This window comes from Lathamus discolor, chromosome 2 (genome assembly GCF_037157495.1).
Source record: "Lathamus discolor isolate bLatDis1 chromosome 2, bLatDis1.hap1, whole genome shotgun sequence".
NCBI lineage: Eukaryota > Metazoa > Chordata > Aves > Psittaciformes > Psittacidae > Lathamus > Lathamus discolor.
The window spans coordinates 84,296,769-84,319,234 of record NC_088885.1 but is presented as its reverse complement, the minus strand read 5'-3'; the positions used below and the strand labels follow the sequence as shown (position 1 = coordinate 84,319,234).

Here is a 22,466-nt window from a genome sequence, read left to right as displayed (position 1 = left end):
AAAATTTCATGTACTATTCACAGTACTTTTGAAACATTAATTTTAAGTGAGGCTGTTAAAAGACACAAACCTTTGATATTCTCTCCATGCTCCACTGTCCAACTCCTTTCATTACTTTCACAATACTATGTACAGCTTTATTAAGCGTCTGCTGTACCTCATCCAAAGAGGGTGACATGATGATATTAGGGATAGATAACTTAATACTAGTCCTAATTATAGGATGGGCACTTTTTTTCTTCTTAGAAGCATTGTGATTTTCTAAATGAAAGACAAAAAAAAAAAGGAATTTAAAGGGTTGTTCACATTTTTTTCAAGATGTCAGGCTGTGCACTGTAATGATATAAACCAATACATATATATCTTAATGTTGAGCATTGAGTGCAATTCCTTAAGAAGACAAGGGTTCCTGGGTAATTTACAAGACATAAAGCCTACAGCAGCACAAGAGAAAACTAAGTGCTTTGCTATTTCTTTCCATGAAGCTCCTCTTTAACTTTTTCCATGCAGTAAACTTTGATTGACAGCAGAAAATTTTGGCTTGTATTCCCCGTCAGCATATTAAATTGGGCACAAAACCTCCTTAGGATCTCGTAATATGCTATGCTTTACATGTTACAGAGACCAAACAAAAATATCTTTGTATTTGTTTCTTAAAAGTATGGAACAAGAAAACACTTCAGAAGAGTGTTTCATAACAATGTACAGAAAGATCTGAAGGCAATTAGCAAGAGATACAGTTACGCACCTCTTTCTCTATTGTTTTTTCTTACAGTTTTATGGAAAAGCCAAGGTCAAGTAAGTAAGTACTTATTAAGTCAACTCCAAACATAATATCTGGCTTCAGAATAGTACAGTCAGTCCTAAGAAAAACAGCATTGCAATGACACATTCCTAGTGCCACATGAAAAAAAAAAAAATCCTTTGGAAATATACCATGTTATCAATGGTGGTTTAACAAGACAGTTTATTCAAACTCCCTTTGTCTTCCCTTCTTTTACATATGTGGCTTTTATATATATATTTTTTGGGGATATTACATTTATAACTTTTTTGGTTTTATGGCTTAATACACCAAAGTATTGTAATATGGCCACCTAAGAAGCTGACTGTGGAAGATGCATGGATACGCTTGCGTATGGTCTCCAAAGTGTTTCGAACGACTTTCAAAAGGGCGTCAATATTACAATGATTGAAGTAAGAAAGCAGTTCATTGGCTTCTTCCTCCAATACTTTTATATCCGTTCTCTTCCTCTTTACTGGAGGAGACAGTCCAGCCCATATCTCAGTGGAATTGTAGGATGAAGTCAAAATTTTTGATCTTCTTTCCTCTTCTGTTGCTAAAACATTATACATCTAGTTAGTTAAATCAATTTATGGGACTTAAAACACAATAAAGCAACAGCTCCATAGGTCTCTGAAAAACAGCTGAATTTTACAGAAATGCAGATTATACTCATTTGTAATCTGTACCTTGGTGTAGAATTCCTTTCACTCCTATCCATCTTCTTTACTCAGTACAAACTGACATGATTTAGATATCATTTCTTATATTCTTTCTCTAGGAATTAAGCAAAGCCTCCAAGCAGCTACTTCTATGGCATTAACATTTCAATATGCAAGTTAGACTGATAATATTGATCTGTTTAGCAGATGATAAATGATTGACAGATGATCCATTATGAAGGCAAATTCAAACAAAAGTCTTTAGACATTAGCTACTGATTGATACTTCAGTCAGCTAAGCTACGATAACCCCCAACACACACTATCAGCATGCAAAATAAACATAATCGCAGAGCTACAATAAAATCTTCTTACCTGTATTTTTTCCCCTTAGTTCACCAGTGGGTACAACTGACTTATCTTCTTTACTGACCTGTACCTCAGTGTCAAGTAACATGTTAATCAGCTCATTAACAGCATCTTCCACCAGTGAGCTTTTCAAATGTAAAGTCCGAGAACCTTTTATACAGAGCTCCTGTTATCAAACAAAAACAAGACATGTTTTTATCTTCCCAGTTCTCATGTGTATTTCACAGTCACAGCAGCATTCATTAACACAAATGTCAAGGCCTCAGACTTGATCAATATAGAACATTATTTTTAAATTGGTTTGTTCCAAACTATTTACTGGTGGATTTTTTTGTTGTGCCAAAGACATCATAAATGTCTTTTAAAATCACTGTGGATTTTTTCCTAAATTGCATGGCTCATCCATAGTTAATATAATGAGTCAGTGTTTATAAAGCCTAGCTCCATTAAAGGGCTCCCAAAAGTAAGTGCTTCTTAATTTTCTTAACTTTCCAATATAGATGTACAAGATTTATCCTTTCTTTTAATATTGCCGATTTATACTACGTGGCTGTGCCAAAGGAATATTAGCCAATCATATTTCCCATTTATCTATAGATAGGAGATAAAAAAACGTTACCAAAATCTGTTAGAATAAATAAGAAAAATAGTAACTGGGAGATAAAGAATCAAAGAAGTAGATTTAATAAAATTCAGAAATGTATTAAAGTATTGTTGGGGGAGGTTAATACTTATGGTAAAACTTATTAAGCATGCTTCAGCAAACCCTAACTAACTTTTAACTATAACTGCCTTATATTTTTTTTTATTCCTTGTTATCTCCTATTTCTCTAAGTTTAGCCAAACCTGGTTACCTCCATTTAATTAAAAATCAATAATTGGAAAATTATGCCATTAGAAAGATTCAGTCACCTCCAAATTTTAAGACAGAATCTTTGATCTTCCTGATGATTCGGTCTTGTTGCGAGAGAAGCCATATCTGATTTGCAATATCACAACTACTCCTAAACAAAGTACTTTGAGTTTTTTTCCACAGTCTAAATATTTTTGTTACAGCAATTTCTTTAGAAACTTAAAGACAACTGTTTTATGATAGACCTTATTTACAGTCACTTCTAATTAAAAACTACAACAAGCTTACAAACACTGTTACTGTTTTGATTGTACCCATAACTGGGGTTAGTATACCACTTGTTCTGCTAACCCAAATCAGTCTGCTGCTGTGGTGTTGTAATTGCTGTGTAGCAGCTCACATTTTCTTGCAGAAGATTAAGCAGTATCAGTTGTCACACAGTGTTGAGAAGGTTTTTGTGCTCACACTCACATATTTTTACTCCATTTAATATAGTACCAGCCCTACCAAGAAAGCATCAAAGAGTGAACAAAAAAACTTTACAAAAGTGTGAGACTTACAAAATAACCATTCATTGCATAAAATAGTAAGCTTTACTTTGTATTTAACAGCAACATGAGCTGTTACAAGGAGCAAAAGAGGAAAGAACAATAAGTTTAGTAAGAAAAAAAATTAATTTACAGTATTTATTGCTATAAGAGGCCAGGGATGGGGATTATTGACATGATTTTCTACGATTTTTACTAAAGCGAAGTTTATTTTGGGATAAAACACAAGTTAAACATCATATCCTGAAATGCCAAAATACCTCAGTATTGCGTCATAAGATCATTCTGACATCCAGTTTTATTACAAGCTTAATCAGCTTTTTAACTGACTAACAACTGCTCACAGTTAATCCTTGTCAACATAACAGTATTTTGATGGGGTGAAGGAAGGGGCTATTTCCAGAATAACTTCACCTAGGCACTTCTGAGTATATTTTGCACATCCCATTAGCAACTCAGGAGAGTTTGGGATTAACGAAGATATTCAGTACACAAACAATTGCACAGCATTTACTCTCCCAGGCAACAAAGTGTACTTGCTATAGAGCTATTCACAGGCATCAGATGGGCAATTCCCTTATTTAAAGGAATTGAATTAAATAACAAACAATGAGAAAAAAAGATACTATCACAGAGAAAAAACTTTTCACTTGAGTGATATTAAAGCATGAAAGAAATATCGTACAGTAGTTGGTTTGAAAGTAACAAACTCAGAAAAGAACATCTGAACTACTATCTCTTTGCATTTGGTATTTTTGTTCCTTTTTAAGGTTGCAGCTAAGCAAGCGAGGATTCACTTATTTCACTTTACCATGCATGCTTCATTAATTCTGCACTAGTTTTATGTCATAAAAACAGGAAAATATCTTAATTCAAAGTCATCAGACTCCTCTTTATGAAATTTTTATCTAATAACCTTAGTCTTTTGGAGAAATTCCTCACAGCTCAGTGGTTCATCATCTGGCAACTTACAGAGTGGCACTCTAGTCATTTCTTGAAGGACAGCATCAATACGAAATTCAACCAAGTCATTCACCCGATCAAGTAATAACTCCAGACCAGCTTTTGAAGCAAACAGAAGATTCAAGACAAGCTTAGAACTTTGAAACAATAGTTTTTGTAGTGCTCTGCTTAAACTTTCATGTCAACAAACAATCATAGTTAATTTTGAATTAATTCTACACCTTAACCAGCTTATTTCAAATATCTAACCTTTTATGGCAAAGTTCATCACTGAAATCATAATTCATTTTTTGCATGGCATATGCAACTTATCATATACTATCCATATTCTAGGACATAACAGGCAAAATATTATAAACATGTGTCAGATGAGCTCATATATGTATGCATATATGTATATAAAAGTATATGCATTTCAAACATAAAGACATTGAAATTCAATTGAGGTCCAGGAATACTCCTACAGTGTGAACTCATTACCACTTGGAGAACACACTCATAACAAAAACTTTTGACAAATAAAATATCTATCCTTCAAAAAAGTCAAATAATAGTTAACAAAAAGCAATCACTACAATTTTCACAGTTTAATAGCAATTTGTTTTCAATGCAGAAATTTACACACCAGCAAGGTGACTGTTCCAGACTGAAACCACTTGTATTCCTCAGGATTAAACGGAGTGTAATGTCAGGTTAACATCCAAAATGCATTTTAATTTGCTATTTCAACTAATGAAAATTCCCACTATAACCACTTATTTCAAAAAACAGAATCTATTTGATGTAGTAATTAAGCTGAATCAAAAGGAACTTGGTCTCTTCAGAAACAATACGCATCTCAGTGCAATCTTGTGATAATCTTTTGAAAAGACAAGCTCATCTGTTTCCAAAGCTATTGCCCAAGACGTGTGTGGGTTGGTTATAAAGACACTGATGTCAAAAAAAATAAAAGGTTAATATGAAAAGCTATTGAGGAGTGACAGTGTCAACTCAGTTGAGATATTATTCCAAGAACTTGTATTGTACATTATAGAAATGAAAGGTGAAATTAGGAAAAGTCTGAAACCTAGGAACTCTTTTCAAAACTATCTATCATTCTTTGAATTCAGAATACACAGAAACTTTTGCCCACCACTTTATGCTTTGTCTAATCTTAATTGCCATCCCTTCAATATTAGTAAGTTTGACAATTATGTGAAACAAAGAAGGCATTTTAAAAAACAGAGGTTTCATAAACTATAGATGAAAACTCTGATTTCTTTCATGCATAAGCCAATTAAGTTAAACCTTATAAAGGACAGTAAGTTTAATAATATAGCTTGCATTTATATAGAAACAAACAAGCTAAAGTTAATGGAAAGAAGCAAGTGACTTACTTAACTTGTAAAAAACTGAATTAATATACTTCTCAATATTCATGGATGTCCATGTCAGTAGCATTAAACCCGGCTGGATAGCGTCGTCTACATTTGCTAACCAAGGAGCCACCAGTTGCTCAATAGGGTGTTGTATTTTCAGTTTAATTCTTCTATATTCTGCCAGCATCATCTGAAATTAACAGAAAATTAAAGCACTAGATAATATACAATGATTTGTATGTCTCCACATTGTCCAGAGTTCAATTGTAACAGTTATTAAACTGGGCTTAAACTAGAACACACATACACATATTTATGATTATTTAAATTAAGAAAATTCCTCTGGATTTACTAATAGGAATTATTAAATTAATTCCTTAATCTGCTTTGCTTATGCATTCTGGTTTTGTTTTCCCTATTAAATTGTCTTTACCTCAATCCACGTTTTCTCTTTTAACCTCCAGATTCCTTCTCCCATCCCACTGTGTAGAGTAAGCTAGTGTCTGTGTGATGGTTTCCAATGCACCTTTAACCTGCCGATCTAGTTTCACGTTTTGCATAATACAATCCTTGCAATAGCTTTGACTTAACATGACTTGTTTTTTCTCATTTCAGAATCAAGTAGCCCTTTGAAGATAGAGTTTTCTAAACACCTATCATTGAATCCTCAGCTTCAGTCATCAAGAACCTTGTTTGTTCATAGGCAGACAAAATGACCCAAAGGATTTGAAAGATGAGAAAAAGGGAAGTCTGAGCTTCTGTTTTTAAACTATTCCACAGGCATCTGTGTAAAACACTGGTGCAGCAACTATGCTGCTACTTACTGGATGCTTCACGCTTTTTAAAGGCATACCAACCTGCTCCTTCCACTCTCAAAACAAAATGTAAACAATGTTGACTCCAGTATTGGATAAGAGATAGATTGCTTATTGTTTAGAAAGCAGGCAACAGAGAGAGGCATCTTGTAAGCCTCCTTTCCTTCCCAGCCTCATCTCTTTCCCAAGTTCTGTAGAACTTCCCTAAACCCATGCATCTTTGAAATAACTTCACAGAAAATAGAAAGTCCAGAAATTCTTTTTAAAAGTGCCTCAAGAAGTCATAGACATAAAACCCAGATTCTCCAATATTTTCTTAGCACATAATAGTTGAACTTCATATTTTCTCTTCCATATGTATAGAACCTAGACATCTTAATGTACATTACACATGTATAAAATAATTAAAATAAACCCACATGCAAATTGTTGACAATCTTCTTATACCAGTCTTTCTTCTGTTGAATAACACTCGCAAAAGGTGGGATTTCAAGGTGCATGTGAGCCATGCAATCTGTTTCTCTGATTAAAGTTAATATTTCAGGGTCAAAATTCACGAATAATTCTCCTGTTTCTGGTGATTTTACCAAGAGAGATGCCTCAAGTCCTCTTTTGGTTAGTTCGATCTGCAGGAAGCAAAGCCATCATGCCTGATCAGGCAAGCCAGTACAACAAAACACTTTGTTTTGGACATAAACATCACTTTGGCAGATACTAAAATCAGATATTACTGACAATAAAGATCGATAGTGCATGAATCAAGAACAAAACTGTATTAACAAAATCTGTATGTACTCAAATGCTTAACAATCAAGTTAACTGTCCTTTCTCCCGCAGTCATTTTTCTGTTGGCTCTTGTATATCATAAGCTGCATTCCACAGTCCAGCATCAAAAGCAGAAACTTTTTTAGTTCAATCCTTTTAAATCTGAACTCTCATTTCACTAAAACTTATTCTACATCCTGCTATAAGGCTGCACACAACCTCTTTGATGAACTAAATTATCCTTGGATAACTTCTTTAGATATGTTTTGAATAAACACATCTTCAGATACACCACAAACCAATCTTAATAGAACTACCAATTATATTCAACCTCTAGGCAATTTTTTTAAAAAGACTAAAATTAATGTTTATTATGGATTCTGGGTTTAATTATTAAAAGGAAAGCCTAATCACACTGTTGGTTTAACTGCCCTATTTGAGTATCAGAATATCATTTGTTCTCCATGTGATTAGAAGGGACAATATTCATAAAACCCCCACACATGGAAAATTTGGCCTATATCAGCATGAAGTCATGCCTTAGGTAGAAAAATATTTCCTACATGAAAAATTTTGCTGCTATTCCTATTTACCAGTTGTCATTTTGCTGACATAATTTTATTGTTCTTTATTTACTTCTCAAATTCCATGTATCACATGGATGAGCTTGTTTTTAAGCAATAGTTTCATATCCCATTGATTTCTTTCAGCGTACATTCTTCTTGTATATCTAACAGACTGAAAACTTGCACCTTCTTTCAATGTTTAAAATACAGTTGACTCTACTGCTTGCTTCAGCTGTATCTTGTATTATCATTGCACTTTACACAGCATTTTTCAAGAAATCATCTAATCAAATTCTGTCAGCGAAGTTGTCATGCTCTGTCCACTAGCATCAAAGTCACTCAACACAGCCACCTTAACTAAGAGCTGAATGTATTTTTGCACAGTTCCCTAGCGAATTTTACTGCACCCGTTGTTATTCCCATTATCTATCTCTTCCTCTCATTTATGCTTTTTTCATGGAATTTTCATTATTGAGGTAAATATAAAACAGTAACAGAAGTAGGGGGCACATTGAAAGCATAAATCTTACTCTGACACAAAATTATAAAAAGCCTTCACACTTCACAGTATTTTATTATTTTAATATATCCAAGTTGAACATCATTTGCTGTAGCACAAAATATAATAGTTTTATATCATATGCAAAAAAAAAAAGGCATAAACAAGGTGATAACCATCCAGTGACAGGTAAAAGGACTGAAAAAAGTTTGGAAATATCAGAAAGTGCCACTAAGCCTAAGTATTTTCATTTCATAGAAGAATAAAAAAGTAGTAGGAGCTACATGACTATTTCTGCTTCGTTTGCAAATCCCCACTGTACATTGCCCACACACACACACACACACACACACACACACACACACACACACACGGTTTTCCTTTTGTTCAGGAGTAGAGCAGGAGCTCCACCTTGTGTTCTATGATGCTCATGTCCACACTCGTCAGTGCTCCTTGCCTCAAGAATAGAGGACTACTGAATAGTAGTCATGTGGTTTTGCCACATCTTTTAGACAAGTGCACTGATTTTAAAATGGATATACTTATCCTGTATTTTCAAGGCATGTGTGCTTGTATTAAAACTTGAAATTGCGTTCAAATCTACCTCTCTTTGTTCTCACCTAATAAATATAAGGTTGGAGCAGGCTAAGCAAGTTTATATGGTTGTCAATGCGATTTGACCCTGTTGTAGGAGAAACCGTATACTTTTAGCGTAGATCAGAATCAGACCACAGATCACTAGGACCTCACAAAGGAAGGCACCAGTTCAGGGAAGATGCCTTGGATGCTACAGTTATTTTGTAAAAGATGAAAGGAGAATGTATGTGACTGCTCCATCAAGGCATGGTACAAGACAATCCTATCGCTAGGTCATTTAACCAAAGGACACAGTTGTAAGCTACCAATGAATCTTCATTATATTTTTCCATAACAAATATTTTTCATTATAACCTTTTAGTTATGATAACTTTCAATTGCTCCCAAATTCAACTACAGGCAGTACAGACACTGCATATTATAAAGTAGCTTTTCTCATTTCCTTCTTCACTTAGGAGGTATCCTGAATATATAGCTCACTGTACCTGACTACTCTTATTAACCAGAGATTTCTTCACATTGCTCTGAGTGTTTCATTGAGGCCTGAAGCAACAGGAATCCAATCTGGACTGTAAAGCTAGATGTTAGTAGTCTACCAACAACAAAATCCACCACATTCTTTTTGGGATACCGTGATCAAAATCAGCTGGTTTACCTGCTGAAGCCATCCCCTGTGGTAGATCACTTCAAACTTCACAAGAACTTTTGCTACTTTGTTGTAGTTGCGGATTACGCGCTTGCCATCTGGTGTTTGCAGAACAGCTGGGTGCTGCTGGAAGGTCTCCATGGGCTCCTGGATCCTATGGAATAGGTGGCGTGCCCACAAGATCTTACCAGCTATCGGAGGCAGATTACGAGCCAGTGGAGGGTCATGCTTCTGCTTAGTGTAGATCTTACAGACTGTTTCTATGTCATGGCCATAGTTTTGGAGTATTTTCTGATACCTTTCATCAATGCCAAGATTTGGGATTTGTAATCTGCTTAGAAAAATAATAATCACTTAAAAAATTCCTTCAATACTTCTGAAATTCTCCTAATGCATTGTTGGAAAATACAGTTGTTCCAGATTCCCTTACGTTCTATAGAAAATAAGTACTTTAGCAGCTGAATTTTCACTAAAGCTTGAAAAAAATGCTGTCACAACCTGATTATAAGCAACTGAGATTTAGACCAAATGATAAAAGTTTCCAAGTAAGCCTACACATTTTCTGTTTTGTCACTGATTTCAAACACTGAGCTAAAATTATGTGCAGCAAACTGTAACCAATCCACCACTAGCATTCTACTTCATTAAACAGAGTATTATAAGAAGACTGATGTAATAAAGACTGAGGCTGCATTGCAACAATGTGAATTTATCAAGAAAAATTTCACTGTTTCCTAATACAAGCATTTATTCTCTCCTAACTGCATTGTGGCAACAAATTAGTGTTATAGCTAAAGGACAAAGATAAGGTAATTATGCTAGCAGCCATAAAGTTTTCTGCGCTTATGCTATTTTTGAAAGATTAAATACAAAGTCCACTTATGCTTTGCATTTTCTGATACAAAAAAAAAAAAAAAGTGAGGTTTATTTATCCACACTGCCAAAAAGATACCCCTTAACAGAGCTGGACAAGTGAGAGAAGGTTGAGCTGGTTTTTGTTTGTATTTAAAGGAGATGCCTCCTGCTCAGCCCCCCCCATTTCCCATCCTCCTTAGTGTTATTTCCATTGCCAGGTAGAATTTCAGCAATCTAGATAGGACATACTACCTTTCAAATTTCTTCAGTGTACTCAGTGCTCTTTCAGTGTTCAGAATATTTTCAAAGGTGGCATCCACGAAAACCCTTAATTGATCCTAAAAGAGAGCAAATAATTCTACAATAGTGAACTAGATATGGTACACACCTCAAACATGACATATTATTTTACAGGATTTATCATGCACTATATTGGAACATTATTTATATGAAGCTAACCCCATTAAGTATCAATTTCCCGCTTCTTCCTCCTCTCAAGAATTAAACAAAATACAGCCAACTTTCAAGGCATTGTCTTTCTATGTTCCCTCTGAGGTTGTGCAACCAACAAAAGCTTTTGTACCCTCAGATGTTCCACCATCTTCTACAGATACCCTTTCCTTCCACAAACTTGTGATTTCAGAATTATGAGAAAGTTAATTATTTGACTTATTCGTGCTATGCTCCCAGTCACCCAACAAAATCATCCATTTTTGTGTTAAACTCGCTATCAAACTTCCAAATAGAGTACAGTAATAAAAATTTTTGTATTCGTAAGGATTCATCAGTAAATTATAATATTTGAATCATAAAACCTACATGAAGGTCATTTATCTCTTTGCAAAACTCTTCATAATCTTGGTCAAAATCAATCTTCCGTTGGTCCAAGAAATTGTAATGCCTTTTCTTCATGATTTCCACAATGGTCTAAACAGTGTCATGGAAAAAGAAAATCACAAAAAAAATGTCTTACACAAAGACTTACCACACCAAAATATTTAGTACAATGGGCTGTGCACATTCTCATTTTACCTTTGCCATTAGTTTCCATTTATTTACTGAGCAATATAAGCAAATTGCTTACATGACATTTTCAAGTTGTTGCAATGATCGTATGAATTTCATTTGTATTATTTACTTCTGTTTTAAGTCAATTAGAACTGACAGAAAGTTCAGATTCTTGTTTTTCCTCAAAGACACTTGTTATCCATTAAATATTCTCTTATGCAGCTCATCACAGAAAAATATTTTCACATTAGCATTTTCCATCTCTTTAAATTAGCTGATTCCGTAGAAAAACAGGCAGTTTGAAAGACACAGTAAGAAGCAGCATATCACCAGCCCAGAATCTATTATTTCAGGATTCTCTTACATAGCTTCTTTCCACTCAAATGAAAGTACATGTTAATCAGCATCACCCTTGAGCTGAGCTGCTGTTCAACATCCTAATAGTTTGCTACAAAGCTCAGTATATTTTGAGCACAGTAGACTTCCATCATTTTATTACAAGTCAATGGAACTCCATCTTTGTTTTGCTGTAAATAACATTTCTATCTTTTCCTCTAAAAACAAGCAAATCCCAGATAGCAACTAAGTAGTAAAACAACATAGTAACTTCTTATTGTAAACATTTTTCAAATCATGTAATGAGTCACATAACTGTAGCTACGGTCCACATCAAATACTTCAGTACTTCAATTTTGTCACTATTAAAAAAGTACAGACACTTTCTGCCATTTATGTGTACTATCTAGAACCTTCCATGTAGTATTTTCTACTAAAGAATGTATAATTTCCCCTCACCTGTCCACTCCTACCCACCAAATGAAATTAATCTTGCAGCAGCCTTCCAATATCTCAAGGGGGTGTACAAGAATGCTAGAGAGGGACTTTTCATCAGGGACTGTAGTGATTGAACAAGAGGAAATGGGTTCAAACTGAAACAGGGGAGATTTAGGTTGTATGTAAGGAAGAAATTCTTTCCTGTGAGAGTGGTGAGACACTGGAACAGGTTGCCCAGAGAGGCAGTGAATGCTCCATCCCTGGCAGCAGTGAAGGCCAAGCTTAAGGTCCTTCCTAACCCTAAGCATTCTATGATTCTATAAGCTACATCTCACACAAAGCTCTTACTTTAGGACTTAAATGCTGCAATGGATAATGCAGTATATCTGCATACAGTTTGCAGACTGCATCACAGCCTGGACTAATGATCACAGGCAGCTTTTCAAATATGAATACCTCAAATAAATCTCTGTGTTGCAGCCTACCAATAAAGTATTTTCATAGCACAACCTGAAAATTCTTAGCAATCTGAGCTTTGGAGAAAAGCTGTGCCTACTGGCACAGCTTTAGAGAGGAGATCTTAGTGAATGGAGCAAAATTTAGAGCAACACACACCTATCCTGCCCATGTGGAATAGTCTTGGACTAAGCTAGCGTTCCACTTGTGCCTAGGTTTCTTCTCAGAAGACTATTGAAGAAAACAAAGAAGAAAACTGACTATTGTGAAGGATGCAGTTAAAGAAATCAAAATCGCAGACTGCAACAGGAAAGCTCATATTTGACCCTACAGTTATTAAACTAAAACAAAGTGACTTACTTGTGGTCATAACAAAAAGAAAATGGACAAGGTAAACCAAATTAGAATGCCACAGTTGCCTGTACTGCCACTGTATCACATGTGATCTTTAAAAGCAGTCTGCAAACTGCACACATGGAATACTTCTGATTTATTTTAATATTTACAATAATTATTTTCTATTATAATGTATAATTATCATAATTATGGTCATTATAATATTTTTATGTTTTATGCATGTAATATTATATTATAAGTATATATATTATAGTATAGTATATAATTACCATAATTATGATACTGCACCAATAAAGACATAAAATAACGTAAGTTAACTCAGGGTTAGAAAATTCTTTCTAGAAAAGAAAGTTAATCTTTGAAAGAAGGAAGGAAAATACCATGATTTAGCATATTCATATTCTTAGAAGAGACCCTTGTTGGTCAAGTCTTACTCCTACTAAATAAAAGGATCACGAAAGAAGCCTGAATAATAATACTAACAAACAAAAGGATTTTGCTGTTACTGAAGAAAAAGCCTAAACTTTAAGATCTTTCCAGAGCAGACCAATTAAATCATTTCTCTCCTTCCCCCACCCTAAAGATAGCCATCTGTGAAATACTTCTTTCTGACCCCATAAAACACGAAGCTGAAGATTGTATTCTGGATTTAGAGTACAGATTTTCAGTAAATTTAATAATCTGTTTTGTTGGAATTAAGCTCACTATTTCATAGAAACATAAAATGCTTTGGATTAGAAGGGAACTTGAAGATCATCCAGTTCCAACTCCCCTGCTAAGGGCAGGAATATATTTCCTTAGCAAAAAAATATCAGCCTGAGTGTCCAAGTTTTGGGGGGTTTGTATTTAATTGGTATAGATTTTTCAGATAACTTATTTCAAGAAATCAAAGTTGTATTTGTTTGCATTTATGCAGCAAGAAATTGAACTGGGACTTATTTCACCCCATGATGCAATTTTGGCCACGGTACCCTTTCATAGCTAGCAAAATGTTCACAAAGACAGAAATCAGTTTTTCTCCTGCTCAGAACATAAAACCATGGCTCCAATTGCTCAAAGAAACAAGTAAAAGTAAAAACATACCTCCTTCACATGCCCACCTGCCCCTTTTCACCTGATCTGCTTGCTTCCCCATCAATCACACAGTTACGTCAATAAGTACTACTTGGTAATTTCAGCACAAATTAGAGTTAATTTTTCTCTTGATAGACACATTTCTAATTTTCATAATTATTTGCTGTTTAAAGTTCATGTCAGACGGACAGGATATCCAAAATTTACTGTGTACCTCATATTTTGTGATCATTCCTTCCAATCCCTCTATCTGAGACTCCTGTAGAACTGAGTAGGTTTTCACAGTATTGAAAACATCTATTATCTTTACCAGACGTCGATGAAAGGATTCAAATTTTCCAAAGATATACACCTCACTAAAGGCAAACTGTCTTTCAGACGGATTTTGCTCCAATTTCTCTTTTACCTTGCGAAAGCAACTCTGATATTCCTGGAAAAAAAAAGAATTAATTAAAATAAATAAATAATTAGTTAATAAAAAAAATAGAAAACCCAGAAAAAAAGAAGTTAAGCATATAATAAAGGCCACTATCATTAGGTGGAACACTTTAGGCAGACAGATATTTTCCTATCTTGATAGCAAGTAGAATTTTTATCGATAAACAAACATGAGAACTATAAACTCAGTAGCAGGATTTGTCTCTGAAAATTATCCCAACAATACCATTACAGGATCGCACATTTTATCAAATCAATGAACTGCACATTTATGTATTTATACATTTCATCCTTACCTAGTATGTAATTCAGTTTCCTCTATTTTATAGGAGGGCTTGATATGTTTACTGAATATCCAAGATGACAACCCAAATTTCAGTTTTCAGAGACGGAAAATAATGACTGTGTGCTGACCAGTTTTATTGAGTAATAATATTTGGAATTTTCAAAAAAATCAGTTTCCAGAACAAAAACCTTCCTAAATTTAGCAGCTTCCAGTTTTCATTCTGCATTCTTAACTGGTCATAAAACTTGCTTCAAACATGTTAAAGTTAAATTCTTCCAATACACTATTTTCGTAGTCACCAGATTTGCTTGAAATGGTTTCTTTCAAGAAAATAATCTTTAAATTACAATGTTATTTCTATATCAAATATAATACGAATAACCGCTCTTGGAAATATTAATAAGAAGGGCCCAGAATTTCCTAAATTTGTTAAGTAATTCAAATTTTAAGTTTTAATCTATTGATTTTCTAAAAGGTTTTGGAACTAACCAGACTGAAATAAACTAATCCTTCACCATATATTAATGCAGCAACTGAATCATTTGCTATATGTTTATAGAAATATACAAACTTGCTACTCACTGTTGATGCTAACACATCATATACATTTACACTAATTTGTACTATAAGCATGCAAGATTTGCTTCTTCAGAAAGTATCAGGATAAAATTCTAGTCTTCCAATCACATATTATTTAAGAATCAAAAAGTAATAAGAGAGAAAACCTAATATGAACTTTCTGAAATCTACAGGGAAGTTATCAGAAAGACAGAACTAGGCTCTTCAAAGTAACAGAGGCCAAGAAGCAGCAGGCATAAATTGAAACAGAAGATGTTCTGATTGGATGCAGCCTGCAACGGCTGAATTCTCAGTTCACTGAACTGCCCTCTCTAAATGTATAGCTTATCCACATATCTTTGAAACACATTCAGCTCAGTAACTCACTCTGTTTTCATTTCTGTCACACATCCATCTTCATCATGTAAGAAACTTTCTAAAGAAACTCAGGCATGACAATCCAAGTAATTCTCATATAACAAGCATAGTTAAGTTAGGCTAACCATTGAAATCCTGTTTCTGGGAGATAAACAGACACTGGTCTAAATTCCCTGTTAGTCATAATATAAATGTTTCAGGTCCTAAGGGTATTTTCAGTTGCTCCTTTTTCAGACATTATAACATTCCTTTCTTGTTTAAAATAAAGTTTTTCTAGCCACATGTTCGTAAATCACCTTATATTGTTTTCCATGTGCTCTCCCACCTACCTGTTTAAGTCTAATGGCTGCTTGTAGCTTTTCCATAACACTCTCCTGGGGCTGATTCCAGATCGTGGCCGTATTGTTGTTTGTAATGTAACATTTACATGCTGCAATCATCTGATTGGTCACCTAAAAACAATTTTCATCTTGTGAAAAAAACATTTCAAGACAAAGCAGAACTTGCCCTTCTTTCAGTCTCATCCCCTACCTTTGACTCCACTGCTTACAGCCTGCAAAACAGCAATACCAAACACCAGCCACATAGGCTGTTCCCCTTGTAATATCAAACCCCCAGACCATTACGCCATCAAAATGTTGTTGATTAACTATGCTCACCTTAAACCTAAGCACTTTGTACCAACCCTGAAATGACACTGAGACCTACAAGGTCATAAGACTGAAAAGAAACACCTCTGAAAGCAAAGGTAAAATCAAGAGAATGTGATCATTGAAGAATAGGTTGTCCTTCCAGTTGCCTTTCCATCTTTAGGCAAACATAAGGAGGTTTAAGGGCTACAAAAAGCAGTTCACCACAGGTAAGACTCATTGTAACAGAAAGTTCCTCAATCAATTCATGTCAGGGTTGAGAACAGCCCTGGATCGTCAAGAAGTCTAAAAAAATTCTTACAACTCCAAATTACAGACAATAATATAAATTGTAACTTTGAACTAGTTTTATCGCTATTTCTGATTCTTTAAACATTCAAAAAGCAGCATTAAATTGACCAAAATGCTGCCTCTTCAATTGCTTGCTCAATTTATGTATTGTCTCTCATACTCAAGCAACAACACATAGAAAAATTCCTGAAAATTCCCTTTCATGCTGAAGCACCAACCTTCACAAACAGTGAGGATATCTTTTCAGATGTGTTGTAATATTCAGAGATACTCTGAATCATATTTATTGCATTTATGAGTCCTGGAATAGCATCCACCATGGACACCTGGAAAGAAACACAGAGTCTGAACTGTAGTACTTCTGTGCTGTGTACTTCTGTTGCCATGCATTAGCTCAACATCTAATTGAACACAGGAGCATTATGAACATGGTCTCCTTAACATTTCTGCTTCCCTTTTCCTGGGCCTGTCCTACTTCACCCTCCAAGCTCTCCAGTTCAATTTTAGGGAAAAATTTTCACTAGTCTTGGCTGGAAATGTTCTGATAACAATTGAAATTTGATAAAGACAAAGGCCTCTCCAAAAGTACCACTTATTTTCACAGAAAATTGCATGTCTGTACACTCTTACACTAAACCTGATCTAAGCTTGTACATAAATAGATTAATAAGAAAATTATATTAAGGCTCATAGCACTCATTTGAAGAAAGGAACTACAACCAACTTTCCTATAGCAGTGGCATTTAGGTAATAAAAAAAATTAATACAGTAGATGAAGTATCTGGGAGGAGGTGATCTTCTAGGCCATTCTTTGGGGTGCAGGTCTGCAGGTGCTGGCGAGAGAGGCAGCCCTTGTGAGGAGAGGCTGGTCCCAGCCGGCTCCAACGGCCCCACCGCAGGGCAGAGCTGAACTCCTCAGCCACGGACGGACACTTTGGAGAAAGCCTGGGTAAGGGGAAAACACTGCCCGGCAGCCAGGGCTGAGGGGAGCCAGGTGAGAAACAGCTCTGTGAGCCCTGATGGTCCCCAGGCCACAGCAGGGAAAAGTGTAGGACAAGGAGCCATACAGGCTGACTGCAACCCCTCAGTCCCCATCCCTTTGTGCTGCTCTGAGGAGGAAGAAAATAAGTCAGGAGTCGAGGGGCGAAGTGGTAAGGAGATGTGGTTTTAATTTTTGCCTTTGTTTCTCACTACCTAAACCCATTTTAACTGTCAAGAACTTGAGTTACTTTGTCCCAAGTCACGTTTGTTTCATCCATGATTATAATAGGTAAATGATCCCTATGTCTTTGAAAAAACCCATGAGCTTTTTTATGCTATATTCTCCCCCCATCCTGTTGAGGAGTGGGAGTGAGAGAGAGCTTGGGCCATAGCCAAGGTTAACCCACCACACCATTTTAATTCCCTAATACCCTATATGGTTTTCAGTAACTATTATGTACAAGAGAAATGCCTTTTGCTAAATACTTTGAAGAAAAGCATCATTTCAAGACCCCAGCAATCCTGTCTTCAGCCCATGAATAGGCCAGACAAAGATTTTTGAGGCAGGTCCTCCTCATGTCTGAATCTCAAAGAAATGTCAGTTTTACTCTACTGACAAACTGCTTCTAAATATTTTACTGATAAATATCAGTAAGGAAAAGGTACACTCCATACCTCAATGGCTTCCACCCCAAGTTCTGTACTCTCCTCAGAGCTAAACACCTCTGAAGATGACGCTACTTCCTCCTTGGTAAAAGTCAGTAAGGGGAGCACAAAGCAGATCAAGTTGAACAGACCCTGCACAGTGCCTGTAGCAAGCATATTTAACTTTAACTGTGGTTTCTATGGGTATCATACCCAACCTTTCACCAGAGAGACTCAAATATCATACTGGAAAACACCGAAAGAACACACTGTTCTAATAGTGTGTAGTAAGTGGAAACAAACAGAGCTGCAGCATGGTTGCTCAGAGCACTGTTTGGAAGCAATTTCACTTTGGGAAAATTATGGAGAGAGAAAGAAAGGTAGCTTGGATGATCAAAGCTTTAAATCTTCATAGCTACTCGTCATGTGTCTCTGACTATAAAGATCCATACAGTCAGTTGAAAAACTTTTAACAAAAGCAATAATTTGCCACCTACTTTAGCTTATAATGGGACAGTAAGAATCCTACCTCCTACCCTGTGCTTTAGGTTGGCTGGTTTTGTTTATTACTTGTTATGCTTGTAAGGTCCTGTTACTATGTTACAAGAATGTCGTTTGTATTTACACCTGAATATTTGCATAACTGTATTTGTTTTCCTAACCCAAGTAGCTGAAAATTGCATTATAGATGTTTGGCTAAGCATGACCTGGCCACCAACACAAAGACAAAAGCCCAGCCTTTGTCTTTAGCATAGTGCTAGGTTCACTTACGCACACACAACATTTTTTATTTTTTATTTTTAATCTCAAAGATTTCACTTCCTCCCATAGCACAGAATTCAGTCCCATCATCAGACCAAAAGCTGCATAGATACTACAGCAACAAAATAACAAGTACTTTATTTTGTAGTCAGAAATCCCATCAGACCACTTTCAGCATAACTTTAAAAAAGTGTCAGTCTGGAGATGCATACCTCAAATGCTATGTAATTTCCAAACTGATCGTGCAAAATACATTCATTTTAGTGGCCTTTAGAGATTTATGTTAAGAATTAAAAAGTTCTGCTTACAGGATCGCTGTTGTATAATGGGTCATAATATTTTTCCAGAGAATAGAGGTACTTCACATTATCTTTAGCTTCATTTGCTGCATCTGTGATGCGAATATCCAGCGCTTGCCAGTTCTAAGAATAAAAAGTTGGGAAAGAAAAATAAACCCAAGTTGCTTTGTTATTAGTCATTAAACATGTTTGAAAGTACAGATCTATTACTTGAGAGTTACTTGTTTACCCAAAATGAGGAGCAAGTCCTTTTTTGGCTTTAATTACTTGACTTTGAACATAGTTTAGACCACTCAGCTCAACAGATTGTGTCAGTAGCAGTGTCAAGACAAGCTGCTCTAAAATATACAGACATCATCTGTTAACCATTTTTGCTTGATGGAGTGATGGACATTTGTCTCATGTCTTATTCACGTATTTTTCTATTTGTGATTTTAACTTCTTTGTGTCAATGTGAGAAGTTATGACCCCACAAGCAGTTTTGAGAGGCACTGTAAAAGCATGAGAAAGTTGTGGGTTTTTTTCTCTTCATTAACTCTCCAATTCATTAAATCAATTTCTGATTTAATAATCAACTTTTCAAAGATTTATAAGTATTTATTTCTGTTGAACCATGTAGATGCAGAACATTATCAGCCTTTAGACAAAAGGGATTCTCAGTCTTCTCCAATAAATTATGATAGATTTAAATTTTATCCACTCAAGATGAGAAATAGTAAAGGACAAAGAAAACAAAAGCCAAAGATGCTTCAGTATTTTCCCCACCAGCAATGTTACACACATTGCCAAAATGAACTACAGTACACAAAGCATTTCTAGTCTTTACATCCATCATTAGTCAAAATAGTAACCTTCAGCATCTTGGATTTAGCAGCAGTGAGTACTCCAAGCACTGCCTTCACATCTGGGCTCTTCAGCTGGCCTGTAAGGTAGTTGAATTTTGACAATCTCTTTTTCCAATAATCAAGCTCTGCTCGCGGTCCAAGGTCATCAGCTTCCTTTCTCAACTGATCATTTTCTGCAAGAACCTTTTATCATAGACTAATATTATTGAATGATACTAATATTTTTTATCTGCATGGATACTATGGATTAATTCATAATTTAACTTCTAGTATTAACCTCCCACAATAAATTACACAACTCAGCCACCACCTCACATAAGAGGCCTTAATTTTGCATGGCTTTTTTAGTTCTGAGTCAAAAAGGGAGTAGCATCTCAAGGGCACTGTTACAGAAAATTACATTTTCTGCAAATAACCTGCAAAGTACTTTTCAAAGTGACATTTTGACCACTGAGAACAGTGTTCAGTGAATTATTGTGTTCCTTTTGTTTCATTAAATCCACTGAGAATTACTGTTTTCTACTTTAAGAGTAGATGAATACCAAAAACAGGGTCTAAGCTTCCAAAGACACATGTATGCTCTATTTACCTGTAGATGGAAAAATCTCTCAATAATATTCTCATGCAGAAGTAAAAGCACACAAAATGCAAACAATGCTGTAAAATACAGGGATTGATCTCATCTAATTATACAGAAAGGTAGCTACACACCAGCAGGATTAAACTCATCATCTGTCAATATGCAGATGTTGCCGTATTTTACAATTGCTCAGTATTATCACCTGCTCAATTTGTTTGGTCCATCCTTTCATGCAGACTTCAATTTTTTCAAGAGCATCTGTGCTGTTAGCAGCCATCAAGTAATCTGAAGGTCCTCTTAGATTTTTCAGATCATATGTTTCACAATTCTTCAGATTGATCTAAAACACAGGTTAAAAAACCCTGAAATTCTGAAATGTTCGTAACAAATAATCCAAGAACTTCAAAAAGTAACCCTGCTTAATATCCCCACTTCAGCTTAAATTAAACTGGTTTGAGTCAGAACTGAACACTGGGATCTGGAGATTTCACCAGCCTGGCACCTTGTGCTCTCATGCTCTTTCCTTCACAAAGGCTGAGCAGAAATTAACAGTTAAAGCAACCAGTTGTCAGGCATTAATCATTCTTGATTTTAGAGTGGACACAGCCATTGGAGAGTCAAATAATTAATAGCTCAAATGGTTAATGGCACCAGAACAAACAAGAACAGAAGCACGCCCAGAATTCTTAAAGCCAGAGATCAACATAAAACTGATGACAACAAAAAAAAAAAAGGGGGGGTTGATTTTGTCTAGTTTAACAAAAGCTATTTTTATGAGTATTCTACAGCAGCAGTTAATTCAAGCGCTCCAGAGCAAGAGACATTCTTCAGCTAGCTCAATGTCTATTTGCCACGTGAACATACTACCTTTTCTAACAGACTTTGCTGAGTTCCAGATAGCACACTAACAAATACTTCAAGAGAATTAAGGAAGTTCTGCTTAACAGTTGAAGCTAGTTTAGGTTCAGTAAGTTCAACCCAGCCATGGTCCATAGTCTGTAAGGCTGGAATGAAGATTTCCGATATCAACTGCTCAACACTTTTTAGTAAGCCATCTCGACCTACATTCATCATATTAAAATTTACTTCCTGTAAAAGAAAAACAGTAAAAGTTAAAATAGAAAACAAAACTTTGCCATCACTGTATTTATTCCTGTCCTATTGCCTTGATCACCTCAAAAATTACCAGTACAAGCGCCCTTCAATCACCACCAGCACAAGTCTTGCTAACAGAGGCTGCAATATTTGCACAGGGTCACAGTTTGTCATACAAAACTGAGGAAATGAAGATCTGAAAATACTTCAAAATACAATGAGAGTATAAGAGACCGTTTTTTTTAAAGTTTAGCTTATATGGGTGAATAAAATTATTCTAGTCTGCCACTTCTAAAGCTATCTGAATATTATTTTTTAATATATTCATATATATACACATATAGGCAGAGATCAATGCATTTAAAAGGCTTAAATACCAGAAGAGTTATGAACTACACTTAAACCCAATTTGCAGTTGCCCAATGATTTTGGTCCAGAAAGAAAACCTTTATCCAGTTTGAGAGAGAAATTCTGAAAATTACTCTTCTGACTTCTAAAGTAAATTACATTAATCTGCCAGCCATATTTTTCTTCATTAGAAGGTACCACATGATTTTTTTTTCGGTAACATAATTTAACACCAAACAACTTGTATTCAAGTGTCACACATTAGATGCATCCTCACACATACCAGCTTTACTTTACAGCTTGTCTTTCCTAGCTTTAAGGTATCCTTTACTATCATCCAGGACTATATTATTACTTGTGA

The 22,466-nt window shown here is 35.3% G+C and overlaps 1 protein-coding gene across 1 annotated transcript in view; it reads right to left on the bottom strand.

The window, feature by feature from the left end:
* Positions 1-22,466, bottom strand: part of DNAH5 (dynein axonemal heavy chain 5) — a 127,466-nt gene that overhangs the window by 85,799 nt on the left and 19,201 nt on the right. Inside the window, exons 6-21 of the mRNA XM_065667603.1 lie at positions 21,530-21,751; positions 20,865-21,002; positions 20,089-20,265; positions 19,247-19,360; positions 16,769-16,876; positions 15,939-16,061; positions 14,164-14,379; positions 11,100-11,207; positions 10,533-10,618; positions 9,435-9,756; positions 6,772-6,978; positions 5,556-5,727; positions 4,133-4,278; positions 1,822-1,981; positions 1,098-1,340; positions 71-261 (exon numbers count right to left, since the gene is read on the bottom strand). Of these exons, the coding sequence (XP_065523675.1) occupies positions 71-261; positions 1,098-1,340; positions 1,822-1,981; positions 4,133-4,278; positions 5,556-5,727; positions 6,772-6,978; positions 9,435-9,756; positions 10,533-10,618; positions 11,100-11,207; positions 14,164-14,379; positions 15,939-16,061; positions 16,769-16,876; positions 19,247-19,360; positions 20,089-20,265; positions 20,865-21,002; positions 21,530-21,751 (2,733 nt within the window). The remainder of the gene's footprint in view (positions 1-70; positions 262-1,097; positions 1,341-1,821; positions 1,982-4,132; positions 4,279-5,555; positions 5,728-6,771; positions 6,979-9,434; positions 9,757-10,532; positions 10,619-11,099; positions 11,208-14,163; positions 14,380-15,938; positions 16,062-16,768; positions 16,877-19,246; positions 19,361-20,088; positions 20,266-20,864; positions 21,003-21,529; positions 21,752-22,466) is intronic.